At 48.0% G+C, this 23,024-nt stretch overlaps 8 protein-coding genes across 8 annotated transcripts; 4 read left to right on the top strand and 4 right to left on the bottom strand.

Moving 5' to 3' along the window:
* Positions 1-137: 137 nt before the first annotated feature.
* Positions 138-4,930, top strand: L228DRAFT_221851 (putative translation repressor/antiviral protein Ski3). The gene is made up of 5 exons (XM_018330283.1): positions 138-405; positions 469-669; positions 732-1,488; positions 1,541-1,698; positions 1,758-4,930. Exons 1-5 carry the CDS (start codon positions 287-289, stop codon positions 4,762-4,764), a joined length of 4,242 nt encoding a protein of 1,413 aa, XP_018187379.1. The 5' UTR covers positions 138-286; the 3' UTR covers positions 4,765-4,930.
* Positions 4,931-4,990: 60 nt separating this feature from the next.
* L228DRAFT_248575 (hypothetical protein) lies at positions 4,991-5,924 on the bottom strand. The gene has a single exon (XM_018332882.1). The coding sequence runs from the start codon at positions 5,830-5,832 to the stop codon at positions 5,044-5,046; it is 789 nt and encodes a 262-aa protein (XP_018187378.1). The 5' UTR covers positions 5,833-5,924; the 3' UTR covers positions 4,991-5,043.
* A 215-nt stretch (positions 5,925-6,139) lies between these two features.
* Positions 6,140-7,543, top strand: L228DRAFT_160639 (hypothetical protein). Its single transcript, XM_018329392.1, has 3 exons — positions 6,140-6,664; positions 6,797-6,882; positions 6,989-7,543. The coding sequence occupies exons 1-3, from the start codon at positions 6,304-6,306 to the stop codon at positions 7,373-7,375; spliced, it is 834 nt and encodes a 277-aa protein (XP_018187377.1). The 5' UTR covers positions 6,140-6,303; the 3' UTR covers positions 7,376-7,543.
* Positions 7,544-8,607: 1,064 nt separating this feature from the next.
* Positions 8,608-10,243, bottom strand: L228DRAFT_283949 (WD40 repeat-like protein; the record flags this gene model as incomplete). The annotated part of the gene is made up of 2 exons (XM_018336163.1): positions 8,608-9,682; positions 9,990-10,243. The coding sequence occupies 2 exons, from the start codon at positions 10,241-10,243 to the stop codon at positions 8,608-8,610; spliced, it is 1,329 nt and encodes a 442-aa protein (XP_018187376.1).
* A 490-nt stretch (positions 10,244-10,733) lies between these two features.
* On the top strand, positions 10,734-12,460 carry L228DRAFT_248572 (DUF1917-domain-containing protein). Its single transcript, XM_018332881.1, has 5 exons — positions 10,734-10,888; positions 11,012-11,529; positions 11,587-11,704; positions 11,901-12,056; positions 12,122-12,460. Exons 1-5 carry the CDS (start codon positions 10,792-10,794, stop codon positions 12,250-12,252), a joined length of 1,020 nt encoding a protein of 339 aa, XP_018187375.1. The 5' UTR covers positions 10,734-10,791; the 3' UTR covers positions 12,253-12,460.
* Positions 12,461-12,672: 212 nt separating this feature from the next.
* Positions 12,673-13,614, bottom strand: L228DRAFT_211907 (hypothetical protein; the record flags this gene model as incomplete). Its single annotated transcript, XM_018329916.1, has 2 exons — positions 12,673-12,951; positions 13,060-13,614. 2 exons carry the CDS (start codon positions 13,612-13,614, stop codon positions 12,673-12,675), a joined length of 834 nt encoding a protein of 277 aa, XP_018187374.1.
* A 1,735-nt stretch (positions 13,615-15,349) lies between these two features.
* On the top strand, positions 15,350-17,286 carry L228DRAFT_248570 (hypothetical protein). The gene is made up of 3 exons (XM_018332880.1): positions 15,350-15,941; positions 16,025-16,141; positions 17,158-17,286. The coding sequence occupies exons 1-3, from the start codon at positions 15,724-15,726 to the stop codon at positions 17,183-17,185; spliced, it is 363 nt and encodes a 120-aa protein (XP_018187373.1). The 5' UTR covers positions 15,350-15,723; the 3' UTR covers positions 17,186-17,286.
* Positions 17,287-18,373: 1,087 nt separating this feature from the next.
* Positions 18,374-21,167, bottom strand: L228DRAFT_269271 (hypothetical protein; the record flags this gene model as incomplete). Its single annotated transcript, XM_018335254.1, has 4 exons — positions 18,374-19,498; positions 19,580-19,720; positions 19,874-20,605; positions 21,108-21,167. 4 exons carry the CDS (start codon positions 21,165-21,167, stop codon positions 18,374-18,376), a joined length of 2,058 nt encoding a protein of 685 aa, XP_018187372.1.
* Between the last annotated feature and the right edge of the window lie 1,857 nt (positions 21,168-23,024).

Here is a 23,024-nt window from a genome sequence, read left to right as displayed (position 1 = left end):
TGTCGTCGGAACGGATTACCCCATGGAATAGCCGATAGCTTGGGGTTGTCGTCATTCAGATAGCGACTAACTAGGAACAACTCCGGCGGCTAGATCGATTAGATTCTGCCCTCTCAATCAGATAACTAAAAGATCAACACTTCCGTTCGTCATTGAGCGGTAACTTCCACGGCGACTTTGCGTTGTCCACGCAGTGTTTGGATGAGCTCAAAAGCTTGACAGCTTTACCACCGATAATTCGTCGCCTCAACGCCCTGAAGCTGATGGACAGATAACAAAGGTCATTATGTCGGGCGTGAAAGCAGCATTGAAAGCTGCGAAGAGTGCATTGGATGCGCAAAACTACGAAGAGGCCGTGACCCAGGCACGTATAGTGCTTGACATAGATGCGCAAAGCTATCATGGGTATGCATTTTAAGCTTGACTCTCCGTTACTTGGTGTATCTTATTACTAAATTATCGTTTTAGGAATGTATTTCTAGGCCTCGGCCTTGCCAGACAAAACCAGAATGAGAAAGCCATAACGGCGTATGAGACAGCGGCGAGAATAAAACCGACGGATCCACTAGCTTGGCAGGGTCTTATCACAGTTTATGAAGGCCAGCAGGGAAAGAAAATTGATGAGTACCGGGAATGCGCCGTGAAATTGGCCGAAATATACATGGAAGCGTACGTTGAAAATCCTGGAAACAGCCACGGGATGTATTCAATCTAACGCTTGTGATATCCAGAGATGATAAAGAGAGATGCCAAACTGTGATCGACAAGTTCATTTCCTTTGCAAAAAAGTATGGTAGCAGGCTGCAAATAAAGAGAGCTCTTCAAGTCCTCCTTCCCTCGAGTACTATATACGATTATCTCGAAGGCCGTATTCAACATCCATCACTTACGTACGTACGACTAGCTGAAATCACCGAGGCAGAAGAGAAAGAGAGGATCAACAGAGAAATTGGCGAGCGGCGTACGCGCTTGGGAGCAAGGATCGGCCAGGTTACTGCTGATGTGAAGCGCGAAGTGCTGACTGGCAGTGATCTGGAAGAAACCTATCAGAATATCATTGACTGGGCAAATGAAGATGAAGTTCGTCGAGAGTATGAGGAGAAGCTCTTTCGGCGCGCATATGAGGTGCTGCTGGTGCTCCCAGCAGACCAAAAGGAACAGAAAAGGGCACAGATCGAAAAGCTCGCTAATGGCATCGTTATTCTCAAACATCCCTTTGCATTAGCATGGGAGACTGTCCTTGAATGGAAGGATTCCGAGAGTCTTGCGAATTGGGACGTTGTTGTCCTGGCAGACTTCATCCGCATTTTCCCTGACCATGGCTTGAGCAAGACTTTGAAAGCTTACCTAACGAGCGAGATTTCACCCTTTGCTGACTTTGAAATCAATGACGAGGAGGAAGAGAAGAGTGCTGAGAGCAACGACACGGTAGATGGGTACCCAAAGCCCGCACCGCTCTCATCTGCCGACCGCCTTTTATTGATGACGGTATTCTTGTAACCCTCACGTCTAATTTTTTTCTGAAATTGACGCATAGCAGGAAGGCGTGGGTGAAAGCCCGGCATCCCCGTTGAGCAATCGCTTACTGGGAGACTATTATCTCTTTTTGGAGGAGTATGAGAGTGCTGTCGAAAATTCCCGCAATGCTCGCAAACTCTACATGGCAGAGGGACGAAAATGCGGACTAGCTTTCCAACAGTGAGTGCAGCTACAGTAACTCTTGAGGCCAAATTCATACCAACTAACGCCATCGGAAGTAATCTCGATGCAGTTGATATTATATTGGGCACTGCGCTTGTTCAGTATCAGGCTCCCAAAAATCACCCAGAGGCCAAATCAATATTCAATGACATCCTTAAACGCAAGCCCCATTCAGCAGATGCCTTGATAGGTATTGGCCTTATTCTTGAAGAAGAGGAAGAATATTCTGCTGCACATGGATTCCTGAGCAAAGCACTGGCACGGGACCCTGAGAATGTCCGAGTTCGAGCTGAGGCTGCTTGGTGTAGCGCCCTGGGCGGAAACTATTCCTCAGCGCTCCCTGAGCTCGAGGCGTGTTTGCCCGAGATCCACGATACAGACCCTCGTACAAAGGATCTCAAAGCGAAAACTCTATATCGGACCGGCATATGCTGGTGGCAGCAAGACCCTTCTAAGGCTGCGCGGAAAGACAGAAAGGGTGCTTATGCGCGTTTCCTTGGTGCTATACAAACGAACCTTAATTTTGCACCTGCATACACAAGCTTGGGCGTCTATTATGCAGACTATGCAAAGGATAGAAACCGGGCTCGCAGATGTTTTCAAAAGGCCTTTGAGCTCTCGGCTTCGGAAATTGAGGCTGCGGAACGATTGGCTCGCGAATTTGCTGACAGGAGCGACTGGGAACTTGTCGAACTTATTGCCCAGCGTGTCGTCGATTCAGGAAAAGTAAGACCAGCCCCAGGGTCTAAGAAAAAAGGCGTGAGCTGGCCTTTTGCTGCTTTAGGTGTTGCAGAGTTGAATAAGCAAGAGTACGCCAAGAGCATCGTGTCATTTCAAGCGGCACTCAGGATTTCACCGAATGATTATCATTCATGGGTGGGCCTTGGAGAGAGCTACCACAACTCCGGTCGATATATCGCAGCAACCAAAGCATTCGAGCAAGCTCAAGCCCTTCAAGCGGAGGTGAATAAGACAGGAAAGACAGAAACCTGGTTTGCGAAATACATGCTCGCGAACGTCAAGCGCGAACTTGGCGAGTATGATGAAGCAATACAGGATTACCTAGATGTGCTCCGTCAACGTCCGAGAGAGTTCGGCGTTGCTATGGCCCATCTACAGACGCTTATTGAAGGTGCCTGGAGAAATATCGAGCTTGGATTCTTCGGACGGGCTGCTGATGGCGCAAAGAAAGCCATCGATCTTGCCGCCGACATAGCTGAGGATCGCTACGATGCGTTTAATTTGTGGAAAGCGGTTGGTGATGCTTGCGCTGTTTGGTCATGGACGCAGAGCAGAGCTCCATTGTTCTGTCTCGAGAAGGTCAAGCACCTCTTGCGGATCAGCATAGACACTCAGGAGTTTGAGCTTTTCGCAGATTTTGACGGTATTGGCAAAGATTCTATTAAATCTCTTCAGGCCATTGACGGCGAAGTCACAATTTCCACTATTCTATACGCATCCATTCTGGCACATAAACGCGCTATTCATGCCTGTGCTGGTGATTTGCATGCTCAAGCAGTAGCATGGTACAATCTTGGATGGACAGAATATAGGGCTTACGCCTGTCTTGGTCCCAATGCACCATATGGAAGCAAGGAAGCAAGCAACTTCCTCAAGGCAGCAGTCCGGTGCTTCAAGCAAGCCATAGAATTAGAGGCTAGCAATGCCGACTTCTGGAATGCACTGGGAGTCGCGACTACTCCAATTAGTCCAAAGGTTGCGCAGCATTCTCTCGTCAGGAGTTTACATCTTAATGACAGAAATGCTCGCGTCTGGACCAACATCGGAACTCTTTATATCCTTCAGGACGATTTCCAGCTGGCAAACGATGCATTCAGTCGAGCACAATCGGCTGATCCTGACTACGCACCTGCTTGGATCGGGCAAGGTTTCTTGGCTAACCTCCTGGGTGATCCAAAAGAGGCACAACTTTTATTTACGCATGCCTTTGAGATTGCTGACTCCTCTTCCCTCCTTGCTAAGCGTCACTTTGCATTATCAACCTTCGATCGTCTCCTAACCATACCTTTGCCATCCCACAACGTCACAAGCTTTATCGAACCTCTTTTTGCTCTTCGACAACTCCAATCACAATCTCCAAAGGAATCCTCATATCAGCACCTTGCTGCACTCTACCTCGAGCGTATCGGTGATCACTCAGCGGCCATTCAGTCCCTACAAGATACGTGTTCGAGTGCAGAAGCGGAATACGAAGTTTCAGAATCGACCAAATCGCTGGCACAATTTGCGGTAGCAAAGACAGATCTTGCTCGCGTTCAGCTAGCTGTACACGATTTCGCGTCGGCGGCAGAGAATGCAGGAATGGCACTTGACCTTTCTGAAGAAGACATCAAAGACCTGACTGGTACTGGACGGCGGAAATGCAGATTATCTGCCCACCTTACTCTAGGGTTAGCGCACTACTACATGAAGTCTATGGACGATGCCATCGACGCATTCCGTGCCGCCCTTGAAGAGAGTGAAGGTGCACCAGATGTGGTTTGTTTGCTGGCACAAGTACTTTGGGCCAAAGGCGGCGAGGAAGAGCGGAGCGTTGCGCGTGACCAACTCTTTGACTGCGTCGAGAAACACCCCGGACACGTCAATGCCACGCTGCTCCTTGGTGTCATTGCCCTTCTGGACAATGATCCTGATGTGATTGCGGCGGTATCGTCTGATTTGCACTCTTTGCGAACGGCAGATGGCTTGGACACTCTGCAGGGCCAAAAGATCGACATGGTGTTAGCGGCGATTGCTGCTGTTTCAGCTGAAGAAAACAACAAAGAGTTTGAGCAACTCTCCGAATTGATGACATCGGTGATGCTCTCTCCCGCCCAGCCACATGGATGGGCCGAGCTGGCTGAGGTCGGACAAAATTCGTTCCCTGCCGAGATGGCGCTTAGCACGACGGCCCAGGGGGTTCCTCCAACGGGATCGCTTGGTTCAGATAATCTCGCAAAAGCATTCGCAAGAACGGATAGAGCAGGCGATGCGCAACGTGCCATCATGACTGCTCCTTGGTTACAAGATGGATGGGTAGCGCTTGGCGATTGTGTCGCCTGAACAAAAGCAAAGGAGGCTTTAACTCCCCTTCGCTCTGTAAATAAATTCCACTTTGATGAGCATTTTGGCTGCGAACATATTGTACTTGCATGATGATAGAAAAAGTTATAACCGTAACGCCCGTCGCACGTCTAGTGGGAAAATTCAATGAAACGAAATATACAGCATCTGATGACCAAATTGAAATTTGAATTCCTTACCGGTGAACGACGCCATTCGTATGCAAAGCCATACATCTGTGTATCCCGCCTCTCGTAAGAAAAGCACCAGTGAAGTTTCTTATCTTCCCTCTTCTTCGGCAGCAATAGCTGCCAGTAAGCGTTCTTTCCTCTTCTCTTTCCATGCCTTGTGCCACGCGTCGACTTTGCCTCCCAAGAGCATGACTTGCTTTGGGCCTAGAAGCACTGTCCCTCTCGCAACCACCACATCGCGTAGGACCATCTTCGTCCCGATGCCCATGCCAATTCCGACTCCATCTATGGACTTCAGCTCTATTCCATAAACTCTTACTCCCCGCGCATCCTGCAGGAGTAATTTATGCGGACCACGACTTTTTAATACCGCTCCATCCGTGGCGGAAGCTCCTCCTCTACCTCCAGAACCATTGACATCGCTTGGCTCTCGAGCTGATATATTCTCATCCAGTCCACCTCCAGCATCTCCACCTTCAAGCTCGACTTCGCCTGGAATTACACGAATGATTTCTCGGCCTTTCATATACTCCCCGCGTTCTGCTGCTTCTAGGGCTTCAACCTGACTCCAGCGACTACGCCCCATGTCCTCGATGTCTAGAACCTGCACTGCGATTGGACCTGCCAGATTGCGCTCTTGTATTTGAGCATTGTGAATGTCTGGCGGGAATAATGTGGCTGAATTGTCCTTGGAGAGAGATTGAGTGATGTCTGACGCCAGGAGGCGGAAAAGGGCGGTTTGTTTAAGCGCAGCAAGAGGAGTAGTGGGTCTTTGGGAGGATATGAAGCTAGCCAGCCAATTTGTTGATGGTATCATGTGCTTCGTTGTGCTTAAATGTGTGGATATCTGGGTCGCTATTGGTGAAGCTGTGGCCATAGCGGGGGTCTTTGAAAGGTGATATTAATGGTAAAGGAGAGAATTTTTGTGGGGTATTTTTTTTTTTTCTGGATATATGATTTATGTAAAATTTGACTTCAAAAAATCAATCCGAATTTTTCGATAATGGCAAGACGTGAAAGTCTAAGACGCGGATAGTCTAGGGACCTAGGTATAGAGCAAGTTGTGGTGCGTCATGCACGGACCAGCTCAGGGGTGAGTTTATCCGATCACTAGTTACTGCGCGGCTCTGCAGCTAGCCGCGATTAATGTTCCGAGATCACCAACGACACTTGTCCAAACATCAACGACAAATCCATGAAAGCTTGAACAATGAGAGGGCCAACCGGCCATTATCTCGTTTTTTTTATTGGAAATTTTTAAATAGTCGAAACCAAAAGTTCTCTAATTTGCTGTTTGTCCAATTTGCAAACCCTTTTTCAGGTGGTCTGCAAGCCGAAATCATATATAATGGCAACTATGATTACTTCGTCTAGGGGTGCAAGTCCTATGCCTCGAAACCCTAGTGACTCAAGAAGAACCTCAGTCGATACTGTTACTCGCTCTCAGGCTTCATCTCCCGTGCGGGGTGGATCGGGACCGCCACCATCTCAGGCAGCGCAACGACGCAATCGAGCAGCACTTCGCGACTATTATGGCCTCAGATCTGCAGCTCCCGCGGACGTTAGTACTGACCAGCACCACATAGACGCAGAGATCAAGGACAGCGAGCTGGATCGCGAGGGACTTGAGCCTGAAAAGTATGTTCGAGAGCTTTTGGGGAAGGAGTCCCTTGAGGGCGTGCTCAAAGCTGAGGCCCGACTCGTCAATGGTGGGTATATAATCTATATTGACAAAATGAATTTAACAAGCCGGAGATATCATGATGATGTCCAAGCTTATTTCATTATCGCTGTGCCATTAAGGATTGAAATTTCAGCTGACTGAGATACTTGTTTTGTAGAGATCCGATCTCTAGATGGTGAAAGAAAAGCACTTGTTTATGACAACTATTCGAAGCTTATCACCGCAACGGATACCATCCGTAAGGTATGCTCTATTGCTTATTCTGATATGTTGTTGATTAATGCTGGCTTTTCTGCATACCGTTATGCGTGTCAGTGCTTTGCCTCAAAAAGTCTAACCTTTGTTGCAGATGCGATCTGAGATGGAACCTCTGACGCCTTCAACATCCACACTTTCTCCTGCTATCGCTCACATCGCTGCCGTCTCAGAGGCTTTAGCAGCATCACTGCATGCGCATGCCCCTCCGCCCACAGAGTCCGTGGGTGTCGGCAAGGAGGCTGAACAAAACACCCATGCCGTTGGTGGGACTGATCAGGAGAAGGCAAGACAGACGGTGCGCTGGGTTTTGAACACTCCTTTTCTTCTGCAGCAGATGATCAGCGAGGGACGCTCAGATGAAGCGGATCGGGAGTGGGAGGATGTCAGGAAGTTGTTAGACAAATGGAACGGAACTCCGGGTGTGGAGAAGGTCAGAAAGGAGTGTGAGAGTGTGCTGAGGAAGGATGCTGGAACGTAAGAGACACGCGACGGTCGAGATGATCCTCCATTCTTATTCCAGATACCCATACGAGAAATGTGTCGCATGCCTGTCGAGTGTTTTCGGCGATTCTCCTTTCCTCGAACCCTTACGCGTCCGAATCGATATTCGAGTTCATCGATTGCACGATGCCATACGTGACATGAGACCTATCGAGCAAGCTGTACTTTCGCGCAATACCGTCGAGGTCAATACCAAACCCGAAACTCGTAACTTAGGTTCATGAGCATCTGTAAACCATACTGGGTTTGAGTGACGATGGTTGATTATCAACATCTCGGAGAGCGACGTGCGCGTGGTTGCAGAAAGGGATCATGAGTGATGGGAGAGCATACCAGGCTATGATCCCGTTCGCGGATGGCCTCATGGGTGTCGAAACCACCAAGCTACTGAGGCGACAGGCGCAGAAGCACAGCAGTGCCCGGCAGCTATGCAGCTTCATGTTAAGGATGGATCCGAGGGGCTACGCGACCTACAATGTTGGACCCGAGTGTTGGGTGGGAGGTACTTTGTACCTTTTGAAGGGATATATTTCAGTTTTTCAGAGCTATTTTCAAGTCGGGGCCGGGTTAGTGGTGCGGCAAAATAAAAAAGAACGGAGAAATCGATGTTAAGATTACATTAGTCCCAAATCCCCCTCCCAATACTAACAAAGCAGCGGGCGTACGCTTACTCGATACCTCAACGATTCTGAGCACCCTGACCCTCAGGGGCCCCATTTTTTGGCGGTTCATTTTTCTCCTCATTTTTCCTCGCCTATTCTATTTTTTTGCAACATCAAAACTATCGTGGTCGTAGAGATAATAATCCTCTTCGATGGCTGTTATGAAGCTTTCTCCTGGATTCGAACTCGCGGGGTAGGGTGGCCGAATTGCGGCCGTGGCGTTGTTGATATTCACTGTGGCCGTGGTTTTGATATTTTTGGAAGGAACGGTATGAGAGGGGCAAGCGAGGGCTACGAGGTGGGCTGGACGAGCTACAGAACGAGCCCAAAAATGCAATGGGCTTAATATGCTCAGGAGCAGGCAATCTTCCTTTCAGGTTCAGAAGAGTTTCATGTGGAGTCAGAAGCATCAGAAGCGGGAGGCGCAGCATCAGTAGGACATCATGTCGGGAGTATTGCATAAAATCTCATCCATGGATATACCTAGGTAGCTAGCTCTACCAAAAGATTATGTTCTTCATTTCGAATACTCTGCTGCTACCATACTCTACCGCTCACACTTCCAAACGCAGAGCAGTCTATCATAAAAGCTTGTCGACATTATCGTGAACTCTTTACGAGCTTCAGCCTTGCCATTGTCCTCACCTTCCGTAAACGGCTGCACATCACTTCCGTAATTCATACTCTTGTGCTCTTCAAACTTGGCCAGGACAGCTATATCCCACTGTCCTTCTGCATCGCGAGTAATCTCCACCACTCTCGCTCCAGCATGCATGCAACTCGCAAGAACGCGGACTCGGATAACCGACTTTGTCCCATCTGGAGCATTTCCCTCATCCCGCGCGTCATCCGACGTCTCATAGCCTTTCAGTAGCTTTAACCGCCAGACGCCACCTTCGAGATACGTCTCCGCCAGCACTTTTCTCCGCCCCGGCAACCCCGGAGCAGGATACTCATACACACGAATATGATCGTCATAGCTCCCTGTGATGAGAATCTTTGACATGGCTGATGCATCGTCGTCAATACTTAATGGCAAAATCGCAGTCACGCCTGCTCCATGAGTCTTCGTATCGGACCACAGAGTTACCGGCTCGTCGAGCTCGGTCTCTTCGTCAACTTCCTCGTCATTTTCCGCTTGAGCTTCGCTTTTGAACACCTCGTCGCTTTGGGGAGTCACGTCTGAGATGGCATATGCCTGAAGTTTCGAATCATCTCCGCCGGAGAAGAAGGTCGAACCGTCCGGGCTGAAAGATAGTGTCCAGGCTTCGAGGGAATGGGCGGACGAAGACGTCCACACTTTACGTATGCCAGTAGAAGATGTGGAGGCAGAGGGAATCTGATATATCGATATGTCCCCATTGGATAACGATACGCCAAGAAGGTTCGAGTAGACGGGGTGGAAAGCGAAGGCTAAGACGAGGGTAGACGGATCGAGAATCTGGTAGGTTGAGAGATGCTGAATGGATGCTGGCGCGGCAGGGGAGGTGTCAGATGGTAGAGAGAGTTGGTAGAGAGATAGAGTACCCGTGCTGGTGGCAGTTGCGAATATCGAAGGGTCATGCGGAGAGAAGTGCAGGTCCAGCAAGGCGGATGGTGTGGGGAGAGTTTGGAGGAGTGTGCTAGAATATGCATGAGCCTTGGCTGACTTATATGTGCGGATAAAGAACGCAATAATGAATGGAACAGAGCTTCTATTTTCCGTATATCTTGGCGGGAAATAGAGCTTAAAGGAGGAAAAAATTAAAAATTAAAATAAAGTCCGAATTGAGCTAACGCGGGCTTCGCAAAGTCGCAGAATAATGACTAGAGGCCGGTTCCCAGCGGAAATAATTGACAGAAACAGCTGCAAAGAGATTCTTGAAGGAGAAACATAAAGCTATGAAAAGTAAAATTCTCAATGCATATGATTACCAGTATAATACTTACAGTTCATCATTGACGTATCGGAACAGAATCAGGCTTCCGCGGCGACTCTGCGCCTTCTTTTCTTCCGGTGAGTTTGACGTATTTTCTTCGTCCTCCTTAGTGGCGTCGTTTCCATCCTCGTTCTTCTCAAGGTAATAAGTTCCGACAATAAAGTAATCTCGTGCAATGGGAGAAAATTCGATGCAGCTGGGCGGTAGGTCTAGAATCCGCGAATGAATCGATTGGATTTCTTTAATTCCAGAGTCTTCCGCCATGATTTCCCCACCCAAGAAACCTTGAGATTTTTGACAGGTGCCCTCCTAAGTGCAATCAACTGAAATTTACTTGTTAAAAGGTAAGTCAAATCAGGTATGTTCTGAATGATTCTCTAATTGAGCGCCTGTAAGATTCTGAATAAAGCCTTGACGGCTCGGTCCGCTAGAAACGACACCAGTGATTTGCGCTAACCCACGACTTGACATTCCCACAACAACAGGCTTATTTCCAGGATATTTACATTGCAGTCTTCTCAAAAATAACGAGATTCACCTTTTTCTAAATTTCTTGAACCTTGTCTCTTGTGCCCACATTGATTCATTCTGGGGATAGTGACCCCAAGCTGATCCAAAGTTTTGTGGGGTTTGACCAACCCGGAGCGGGCCGGTACACCGCCCTGGTCACCGCCTTCAAAGTCCGGTGTGACAACACATCTTAGCCGCCACCACCTTTGTACGACTAACCTCACCTCATGATTGACATCTTGTCTTAAACTCATTTTATGTACAGGAATTCATTCCTTACGCTGAGCCATTGCATTGACACCATGGAGGACATCGTAATGGCGGATGTGGACGACACTGTGATTGTTCAACGAGGTTTGGATGATGATATGGACATTTCAGACGATGTCAGCTTCCATGGTAAGCAGATATACAAAATCTATCAATAAATCATATCTTCTCACACCAGCACAAGAGTCTCATTGAAATGAAAATCTCGATCTCTCTTCCAAAAAACACAAACCCAGACTAATCAACCAATAGGTGACAATCGTGAGAAATTACGTCTTAATGCACTTGGTGCGCTGGCGGGAAAGAACTGTGCTCCTCCTTATCCTCAAGCCAGCACTTATCCAGGAACTCCATTCTCTGAATCTGTCAAATTCAATACGACATATCGTTCTCAAAACCAAAACCAAACACAACCCTTATACAATCCCCACGAAAGGAAGCTTTCAGGCCGAAAGCTCTCCGAAACAGTCGAGGAGTTCCTCGCTCGTCTCCCACCTAGCAGCACCCAATCCAGTACTCATTCTCCATGGATATGGATTGCGAACCCATATGCGGCTCATCGTCCTGTGGCCGAAGACTTGGCGGGATTAATGTCTGCGGGAGAAAGCATTCTGTCAAAGTGGGCGGGAAAGAAGGCGACTATTGAGAACGAACTGCAAAAGGAAGGAAAAATGGTCGCGGCCATATCCAGAACGATTAATATCGAGAAGAAGAGCGTCGAAGAGGAGTTGCAGAATTTGGCAAAGGAAAAGAAATCTACCATTGGCAAAGTAAGTCGACAAAAAGGAGGGGAATTCTTTTTTGTGCTAATACGAACTCGGAAACAGTGGATGCTCTTTCCAGAAACTTCAATCGATCGCATCTGGGCAATAGTTGCGACTGCCACTGCGGCGGGTCAGCTGGGTATCGATGCAAAAATCGCTACAGCAGATGGTGGTACTGGGGGTGAGTCTCGCATTCTTCTTCTTCTTTCTTATTTATTTCTTTATTATCATCATTATTGTTGTTGTTGTTTACGGAGTACTTCCCTAACCCCCTCCCACCCCCACCCCCCCTCTCCAAAACCTAAAACCCAAAACCTCCATGTAGCGTCGCAGTTGCTTCAACGAAACAAAAATAACGGATCCCTAACCTTTCACAGGCATTGCATCCACGACTCGGCCCCGTCTGATTTGCATATACACATACGACTTCTCGGATACCCAGGACGTGCTGCGCGTTCTTCTCAGACTTGTGGAGTTGGAGCTGGTGGGGAACAGTGGCGGTCGCGGCGACGGTGGAATCTATTATAAATCCGGTGCCTCTTCCCTCTTTTTACTCCCTTCACGCAGATTGCTAATATATATATCTTTCGGTATGCAGACGCATATACATATCTCGGCATCACTTCTGGAAATCCATGGGGACTCAAAGCGAGCATGTATTCATCACGGGACATGCTGGCGTCCGCGCAGGTGAGGAGGAGGAATGAGAACCTGTGGGGTGGAGTTTAGGTCATGAGGATTCCCTGCCGGCGTATTGCAAATCCATTTATTTCCTCACACCGTTGGAAGAGGAGGCAGCTGCATACCCTATAGGGTTGCATACTATGCATACATTATGCAGAATAGCTGGCTTGTGTTAAGCACGTGGCGTTGCCTACGAACTAAACAAGCCTGCTTTGATGATTTACGAGGAAATTTACGAGACAACTTACGAGACAATTTACGATAATGAAAATTAAAATTGAAATCTCAAACTCCATTGATTCCATACAAATACAAGTCTAAGGTTTCGTGGCAGAACTTTAAATTTGAGGCTATGCCGGATATGCAGAAGCAGATAAGATTGAAAATAGTGGTGATGATAAAATGATGCTGGAGGAGGAAGCGCGTGAGAATAATGACGAAAAAGAAATGCCCGTAAACCATCATCTATACAATCATCTCCAACTCGCGGGCGTAACCCAAGGTATTCTCGATGACGGTACCGCTCGTTGCGAGGATTTCCTTTTCGTTGCGCGGGCCCTGCTCGGCGGCGAGCGGGAAGAAAATGCGGCCATCTTGGACGATCCAGCCCCGTGCATTGGCAAAGTCAATGACGCTACCTTCGCTCTCGAGGAAGAAAAGGTTCTTAGCATTGGAAATGGGAAGAGAAGGGTACGCTTTTTCTGAGCAGCTGGCGATTTCCGAACGGATAGTACCGACAAGGACCTGGTTTGGCGCAATCCGTTAGCATTGACTCCAAAGGCAATAATTGTCCAAGAAAGACGTAAGAAAATAAATAAAAAAGGATTGCTGATTGGATGGGAGAGAGCTTACGTCTGAGAAGACACCATACTCCTCGCTGGGAACGCGCTCGCTTTTCGTTGCGGCCCAGACACGGTCGTAGCTACCCTCCATCAACCATTGCTCCAGCTTAACCGGATATTGAATGAAAACGTCATGCTCTAGACTCTGCTGGCTACCGCCATTGCTGACGACAGCTGTCTCGAGACTCTCCAGCACCGTGTGGAATCCAGCGTAGTCGCCCTGGCTCAGCAGCAGCAGGAGGTAGAGTCCGGTGATGCGGCTCTGATTGCTGCCCTCTTGGGAAAGGACATCCGAAGGAAGATCGTAGATGGGCTGCAACTGCTGAACGTAGCGCGTAAAGCTTTCAGGGTCCTGGCGACGGATGGAAACGATGGCGCCAAGCTCGAGGGTTTCGCGGGCCAGTGCGAGGCTCGATGCGGATGTTGTGGGAGAAGGGACGAGAGCATTGAGGGAGAGTAAAGCGAGCTTGGCCTTCGACAGGAGAGTCTGGGACTTTTCGTAGTCGTGCGACCCAACGGTCTGATGGATCTGCTTGAGCAGAGAGGAGAGCTCTTGTTCGGCCATTGTAGGGATCTTCGTTGTTGATGAAACAGTCGGTGGAGAGGGTGATGCAAGTGGTTTCGGACAAGGTATAACAGCGGATTCGATGTACCGGACTGGCTGGACCGAGGTGGGCGGAGATGAGTTGAGGGTTTGATTTAATGAAAGGTTGGATATTGATTTGCTGTCTCGACTGGCGTCGACGACATTGACGTTGTGCTGCATCGGAGCTTTGGCGTCGGCGCTGCTTACGTGATCAGCATCGTCGCGGTGATGCGGTGTGTCCGGATCCCGATGTATCGCCTTTCGCAGCACTCGCACTGCCGCCCGCAGCGTCACTGTCACTGCCTGTACGGGCAGACGAATAAAAAGAGCATATGTAAAATTCAGCATCCTCATCTAGCATTGAAGGCATCGCAAAAAGGTTTAGAGAGAAAAAAAAAAATTTAGGGAGAGTAAGGTGGAAGAATAATCTACGGAAAAGGGAGACACAGCTCAACGGATTCCGAAGAGTCGATCAGCTGCCCAACCGGCTGTCGTGTGAGACATGTGTGATGCTCTGATGGGTTATCTAGGTACCATCTTCTGTATCCCGTTTTCATTCTCTCCCATCTGTAGAATCATTCATTGATTTTATAAGCATGACTGATACCACCGACAACAATTGAACAGGGCAAATGCTATGGCTCTCCGTTGTCTTCCATAGTCATTGCATGCTCTCAGCCCTATAGTGACTTTCACGTGAAGGAAATGACGAGCATTTGGTTGAGCATTCCAGAAAACCATCGTGGTGAAAGACGCCGACAGGAGGTTCTTGCCCGAATCGATCGTCGCCAAGAACTTTTTTCATCCCTTTTATATGAATATTTTTTGTTGTGCAACACTACACAGTCCTGTGCTTCCGAAAGTTTGAAATTTATGCTTGTTCGGGATTCGGTCATAAGTCCGATGCAAAAAGCATGCTGATGATACATTGAACCAAACAATGTTGCCGCCCGCTAGTCATTCTCGTCACTCTCTTTTTCCCTTTGCTTTGCTTTTCGTATTCCCTGTCGTCTGTAATTTCTTTTCTTTTCTTCGGCGTAGTTAGCCCGAGGGCAGAGCTCCACAGGCCAACTCATTACTTCTTGGCTTTTCTTGGCCTCTCGGTCACTTGGCCGGCACGTTTGCCGAATAGCCTTCCATACACAAACACCTTCGAATGAAAAATGTCCATGTCAGCTACCTCCATTGAAAAGTAAATGATGATACGTAGACTTCGTCTCCTGAAAAGGTCCCTTCGAGCTTCACTGGTAACGGTATCCGGCAAGAGACGAGAGGGGGGTCAACAGCCGAGAGACCGAACATCCTGACGGTCAAGTCTTGGCCGGGGATAGTCAAGATATCTAAGCCATAATCAGCATCAGGATCCCAAATATACCCGGAAATTCGAGCGTAGTCTGGCGCTTATATGAATAAGCTCCCCCTGGGTCAAGCCACATCATTTATTTTGCGCATTTCCCCGCCGACCTTTGCACAGCCATAGAGGAAAGGAGCATTTCACTTGTCGTGTGAGCTTCAAGTGGCAATTGATCCCCTAATTCTCTTCCATTTTAATGCGCAAAGCCTGTCAGGGTCATCTGTCTGCCTAAAAGCCAACCGAAGTAAGTCATCACGGTCGGGACAAGTCTGTGGTGGGCTTGGAAACCCTTGGCATCGCTCGTCTTGCCGGATAAATAATCCCCGCTCGCGCATGGTTTAACGTCATTCATTTTTGTCATTTTCAGCGACCGATTTATAAGTGATCCCATATCCCCCGCGACTTGTCCGCCTTGCTTGAGCTTGTCGACTTGTGAAAGCCTCGACAAGATTTATCTACGTAAAGGAGGGCGCTGGTCAAGGCCGAAGTTTGTCCAGATTGCAAACAGGGCCATCCATACAAGTCACGTTTTCCCAGTTCAGCTTCCGCCCGCAGTCTCGTGGCCAAGAAGCTGCGATTCTCTTTCTCATCTTCCTTCAACACCCTGCCATGATCGCTGCAACATCCGAAACAACGACTAGATTACCAGAGCAAGCCTTCATTGCAACTCAAAACGCGAGGTTACTCTCAGTCCAAGATAAAATACGGATCTTTCAACCCCTGCAACAGCCAAGATGGCCGACGTACTGAAGAAGATTATCCCCCTCATTCTTCTCCTCTTACTTGTCATTGTGCTCGGTTTTGTCGGTTTTGTCGTATATTCCATTGCCAATGACATTGCACAAAAGACGTCACAGCACATGGAGAAGAAAAATGTGTCCTTTACCAAGGACGGCTTGAAAGTCGGCATCAAAGAAATGAAGAATGAGAACTATGTGGATAAGACGCAGAGGTAAAATTATCCCGATTCCTGCTCGTTTCAATCACCGAAACACGATAAACAACAAATATACGGCGTACTGACCTGAGATGTAGCTACCTTGTCAAAGCATGGAATTACTCTACCTGGCCGGCTTACAAGAGCCGATTCTGGAATAAGCAAGCCACTGAAAACAATGGTCAGCAGCAATCGCGACCAGAAGCACGACGAGGGTATGTCTCAAGGAATCTAGCCTAAGTTCTTCATATTTTTCCTTTTTTTTTTCTTTTCTCAAATCACCCGCATTCCGCCCGTTCCTCCCATTTCCTTCCTTGCCAAAGGCCACTATACATACCCGTACGTGAAGAGGATTCAATCTATTCTATTAACCCTATAATATATCTTATCGACGAAAAGACTCTCAGATAGTCTTTCTCGCTCAATAACTGATCATCTTTCTCAACAAAAACACATTTCAGCTTTACTTTCACAATACGAAAATCATGAACTCTATGCGCACCACAATTCTCAAGATTGTCAATTGCTTCATCTGCGACAAAACCTCTCCCCCTCTTCATCATCTCTTGCTTTGGCACCCTCGTTATCATCAGCTTTTACCTCCCAGTTTCGATCTCCCTCCACCTTTTCCCTTGAGCGTTCTATTTCCTCAAACACAATGTACTCCAAAAGCCTTGATACCCGTTCTTCGTCATTTCAAGATACCCCGCAATCGTCGCTCCCCGCTCAAGATACTTCCCCACTGTCTTCTATTTCTCAATTCGTTTCACAAAAGTTCCCCGCCACTTCTCAATATGTCTCGCAAAAGTTTCCTACTACTTCTCAATATGTTTCCGATCGCGTCTCTTCCTCTTCTCAATACCTCTCAGCCCGCATCTCTTCTTCTTCTCAATATCTTTCACAACGATACCCTACTGCTTCGCAATATGTTCAACAACGTTTTCCATCGTCCTCTCAATACCTGCAACAACATTTCTCCTCTTTTTCTCCTTCCTCCTCTTCTACCGCCCATCCTACCCGTGATTCTCCTGCTGCTGCTGCTCATCCTGTTCATGATCATCCTCCTCCTCCTTCTTCCTCCCCTCCGCCCCCTAATTCCACCCCGCAAACTCCTCCATCACCTGAACCCCTCCCCTCTCAAAACCAACCCCCAAATCACCATCCCCATGCTACTCTTCTTACCCGCCGCGTTACCCGTTTCGTCAGCGATACTCATGACTACATCAAACAGACACACCAATCACGGCAAGACGCAATGATTGACCATCACAACTTCAACTGCAACGGGAATAGCACTTCCCAAGACATTGACGACGAGCAAATTCAAATTTGGGAGGAGGACAATCCTGACGAAATCAATCGCAGCCCTTGGCGACGGAAACAAACATATCTCGATCTAGCTACCAAGAGCATAACCAAGGTGCGAGACAAAGCAGGTCGAGGTATCACAATCTGAGAAGCATTCCCACATTTCGCACCTTTTTCACAATTTTTTTTTATTTGGCGAGTATCATGGCGTTCAGCATATAGGTCATTTCGTGTATTCAAATGCCCTCTTTCAACTTTCAAAGGTTTTGGGATCCTTTAGCATCTATCAATTGATATGGTTTGAGCAATCGATACAATTTTCTTTTTCTTTTTCGGGATTATGATCGAGACCGAGGAAATCCAGTCGCCAAGTCAAGAAAGTCACGATATATCGATCAAATAAATGCTGCAATTGTGATACATTATTAAAGCAGAACAACCCCAGATTTGACATATCTAGAGTTTCAAATTGAAATGAAACTATGAGTTGGTTCCACACTCAATCGAAAAGCAAAGAGAAAAAAAGGCTTAAGAAAGAGGAGGGAAAGGTGAAAATGAAATGAACCACTTTATATCATCAATCGAGAAGTCCAAACAGAGACAGAAAGGTTGAAAATGAAAGTACCTAGGTATAGATACCTGAAACAGGGGATATCCGCCATAAATCCAAAAATAATCCGAGAATAAGAAAAGTAAATCTTATTCAACCCGCTAAAGCTTGCCCAAGAAAGAGGATGTCTGAAATGAAAACACACGTAGCCATAGCTTGGTTAAGAGCTCAGAGAGAGAATCGTAGAAAAACGAGTGTAAAAAGAAAGAGAGCATAATTAAGGGTAAGAGAGGAGTCCAAATTCAACAAATCGTAATGAAAACTTCTAAATGAAAAAATGCGTGAGTGGGACATAAAGTCATAAGGGTAGTATAATGTCATAGATAATACTTTGTTGCATGGGTTTTTGCTTTGCGTCGTGACATGAGCTGGCATTACTCATAGGTGCACCAGCAGCAGCCACAAAGAGCTTTTAAGACGAGTAGGGTATCAAGGTCTGGACTTGCCTCATGCTATATCCTCCTTTTATTTGCGCTTTTATCCAGAAGATGATGGGATCTGAATAGCAAAAAAAAAAGAGTGTCTCATGTCAGCGAGCAGCCCTCGCAACGGGCAACTGCACTGCAACTCCGTATGGTGGCCCACCACCGGCCGATCCGGCCGCCAATTTCTTGCCCGCAGCGGCGACAGAAACCCAGTCTGTGGATGCAGGCGGGGAAGAAGTGGAAGAGCCCGACGAAGCAGGCGACGACCCAGCCGAGGATTTCTTCTCTGGGGGCATCTCCTGCCGCGGCGTTTCCTGCTTGAACACGCGCCGTCCAGTAAATAAAAAGTTGCGACTTATGGTGGGCAATTCCGCAAAGTTAGCGCCAAAAGTGCGTGCAATATATCGCATGCGGCCGCGCATCCATTGCGCCTGTTGTTCCGGTACCCAGGGTAGGCGGACGGCGATGAAGAGTGGGCGCAAAAGGAGATATGCGCTGGTGGTATTAGGTGGAGGCGGTGGAACGGTTGATGTGTCTTTGGTGAAGCTTTCGTCGTCGTTGCTGTCGGAGGTCTGGGTATCAGCATTGAGAGCCTCCGCGTTGAGCTCGGTTACGTTGTATCGCTGGTAGTGATGCAGATAGTGTTGGCTTTGTTGCTCTTGGATAAAGGGAGTAAATGGCCCATTGCGCAGACAGTAGGGTACGCTCGAGCAGATGCCTTGAACCATCTGCGAGGCGTATTTAAGGGTTGGAACTATGTCTGGAAATGTCATGGGCGAAGGTTTGTTTGGTGCGGCAAGCCACATGAGACACCGCAATTTTACTTCGAGGATGAAGATACGATGGCAGCGATAAGAATTCCAAAAGTTTGCGACCCACACGTCTGGGTATGCGTCAACGTCGCCGGCGTACACTTCGGCATCTTCTGTGTCTTCGGGCGGCTCCTTGACTCGCAGCACTGTATGATAGCACCACTCTGGTGGGAGGGAGTCTGCCCAGAAAGCGATTTCGGCATCTAGTGCCTGGGCAGCCGACAGCAGTTCACGTACTCGTGCAACTACCTGGGGAGTTCGAATTTCAGAGAGTAAACCGTTTGCTTGGATTCGCAGGTTGGGAATGTTCCGGGCGATAGCAGTCAGCTCATTGGAGACGTTGGCCTCGGGCGGATATTCGCCCCAGTCAAAAGGGAAGTCGTCTAGAGGTTTCGCCTTTTGTATGCAATTTGCCAGCTAAACATACCGTTAGCACAGTAGTACCACTTATAGCGAATTGTCTATTTGGATGAATAAAAACTGGCAATGCCATCTCACCATTTGCTCTCGAATGTAGAGGAAGAGTTTCAATGAGTGGGGGTTCTTTGTTTGCTCCTTTCCTCGATACTTGATGAGAGCCACAGCTCCATCGAGGTGGTGGTCGAACGAGGTGATAGATTGTGAAGTGCATGTGGTCGCCTAAATTTAATCAATAAGTAAGATTCTTTCCAATGAAGAAGTGACGGTAAAATGGTTGTTGAAGGGCCAGAGATTGCAGCAAAGGGACAAATCTTTATATGTGGAAAATATGGCCACAGCAATAAAGTAACCGGCAAGATGAGAGTCACATACCTCGTAAAGGCCAAAGAGTAGGACACAAAGCAGAAGAGCGTCCGACTTTGCTTGGACAGGATCACGAATGGCTTGGTTCACCAAGGCCAAGGCTTCGCCATATCGCACTCGAGCTTCTCGTGCAAGACCTCGTTGACCGGGACGATTGCCGAGGACGGCAAAGGCGGTGGCTGCCGTAGCCAGCGACAGGGCCGAACCGGTGGAGACTTGGTTATACACGGGTAAAACATGCTGCAGAAAGCCTCGATCGGCCTCCCGTTCGCGAATGGTCGTGGGAAGGATGCATGAAGAAAAGAAAAAAGTCAAAGCTTGGTGCTCTGCAGGTTGACCGGGCACTTGGTAGAGCACGGAAAAGGCATCAGCAGCCGTCCACCATGATGAGGATGAAGACGAGGCTGAGGAATTCGAGGAAGGGGAAGACCAATGTCTATCCCTAGCGGCGACAAGCGAGGTCTGATTGGTCGAACTTTCTCCGGAGCTGGTCCCGGCGTCATCAAAGAGGGAGCCGGCACTGGAGGATTGTGGCGCTGCGGGATCTCTAACGGACCCTTGGGCGGAGGGCTTGGCACCAGGTAAAGGGCGACGAGCATTCGTCGAAGCTAAACGGAGTTGAGCCCGGCGCTCGGTTGCTTGTGTCTCGTCGCGAAAGATTAAGTCGGTCGAGCTCTTATAGCCGGGGCATTGTCGCTTCGATTTGCGGCACTGGCTGCATGCTGGACGAGCCTCATCGCACTGTTATGCCCCGACGGGAAAAGTCTGGGTTCAGCCAAGAAAATCCGGTAATTCATTAAGTGTGGAGGGGTGCGGGGCCTCAAGAACAAATACATCGATAGGCACGGTTCGCAAGGACAACCGAAAGGGGTAACTGCGCGAATGCTTTGTATGAAGTACGTCGTAGAGGCAAGTGCATGCACAACGCTGAAGGGCTAAAAGTGGGGAAACAGCTAGAAGAGCACAGCGAATGAGAGGATTCTGAAATATCATTGCTGGGGATAGAGGAACATGATGCAAGCTAACAGAAGCACATGAACATGGCAAAAAAACAGCCCAGTGTCAATGTGATAAAAGGGTAAATTGTTCAATGGATGCTGTACATGATTCGAACAGCCACAAACACTGAGGACTGTAGAGGACGCAGAAAAAGATCCACATGTTGGAGCAAATGTGTTCAGCAGATAGGGTAGCGGAAATAAACTTCATTATTCCTGTCGTCTCATGACAGGGTCAAGCGTACCTTGATTCGACGGTTTTTGCAGGTCTGGCAGGCCCCACTCGGCTTACCGCAGTAAACCATAGCGTCATGCCCCTGGAAGAGGACGGAATGAGAGACGGAGTTGAGGTGGAGCTAGAAGGGTTGGAAGGGGGTTGGAATTCCTCACAGCCCAAACTCAATAGGTTCAGTCCTGCCGTGGGGATCGTCTCTTGGTCAAAAACGGGTCCGAGGTTTCGTTCTTGGAATTTCGGCTTCTAACGAAAAGAAGAGATGTGGTGTGCGTGTGTGTGGACGAAGGGGGAAACGGGAGCGGGTACGCCATAGCTGGGGGGGATTTTGATCAAAGGAGACGAAGGTGAAAGGGTCGGACTGACACCTTGATTGATGATTGGTTCATCCCAACCATCCTCGTGCTGATTCAGGCTTCGTCTCGCATCTCGACCCAAATCGGGCAATCAGCTGTCTCTTTTCTCGCACAGTCAGAATGGAATGCCTTGTCAATAATTGTCAATAATGAAATGCATCAGCGAGTAAGATCTGACATGGAAACTTCAACTATGCATTCATATGACAGTTTAGGGCTGATACTTGGTATACCTTCCCACTGTAAACTGCTTTCACCGCAGCACCAGGTTAAACCCAAATCTTCCACGCGATGACAACGCGCCTCGCGAAACGGTCCGAAAGAGGTTAGTCTTCCGAGGGCCACGCGGATTCTTGATCTTCACTGTACCAAGTAGTTAACTAGTAGTACTCTTAACACTTTCTCGATCAACGATCTCTCTGTTACGTTACGACTGGCATTTCGTGCACGAGTTCAATGCTGAGCCGTCTCCTGAATTACGCCCGTAAATGATATACAGCTGTTGCTTCTTCTCTCTCGTACGTACTCGGACTAGCGCTGCTCGAGATCTCATCGTGATCATCACAAGAATCAATCCAACACTTCAATCTCCCTATACATCCACAACGATATCATATCTACCTAGAGAATAACAAAAATGATGAGAAAAATCACTTTAATTATTCCAATCTTTGCGATTACTCAACTCTGAACAATCGCTGTATTCTTCACCTGGCTAACATCCGATCATCTAGACCTTCGCATCATGTCCATTCGTGCCTCTATAATGCACCGGCTTCTGAATATGGTTGAAAGCAGATTTCTCGTGAAAGTATGATCCAGCAGCATCAAATCTTCTAAAAAGCTTTTGGACTTTACGTACGGAGTACGTACTGCAGTGTGTGCAGGCTGTGCTGTGGACCCTGATGATCAGAGTGCGCTATCAGCTATCCAACCCGACTAAACATTTAGCGCAGCGTCCATCTCGCGAAATGGTCCCTGACAAGCAAAGCGTCAGGAATCAGCCCGACATGGCCAAGCCTTGCACTGCTTGTCTGAGAGCTGATGAAACACTACAACGCTCTAGGGAATGCCACGCCTGAACAAATGATACTCTACCTTATTTCCCCTGACGCACTTTACTTTACTAACACTGCACGCTCGGCCTTATTTTTGCCCTTCCATTTTTTTTTCCCCCCGATCGCTCATAATGTTTGTGTTTATAGCGCGATCTGCATCGCCCCCACGACTGAGATACCCATAGCAGATCTTGAAGCTTAGCCACAACACATGGAATGCTGACTGAATAAATTATACTGTGGGGCAATTTATCGTGAAATGGTCCTTTTTGGGAAATGCATCATGTCTGTGCTGGAGGAGCATCAAAAATGCGGTCAAATGTTGAGCTCCAAGAATCAACAATGATATAAACCCTGCTTTTCTTCTCCAATTTTGCTTTCAATTCTCTCATCAGCATCACCATCAATATCAGCATTGATACAATTTTCTTATTTGTTCATTTGCATATCGACTCCCTTTCTCCTGCATATATATCCCAGCGAGCATCAAGTCAATTGCTTTTCTTTTCTCCGAGT

The sequence above is a fragment of the Xylona heveae genome (assembly GCF_001619985.1).
Source record: "Xylona heveae TC161 unplaced genomic scaffold L228scaffold_7, whole genome shotgun sequence".
Taxonomy (NCBI): Eukaryota; Fungi; Ascomycota; class Xylonomycetes; order Xylonales; family Xylonaceae; genus Xylona; species Xylona heveae.
This window is presented reverse-complemented; position numbering and strand designations above follow the sequence as displayed.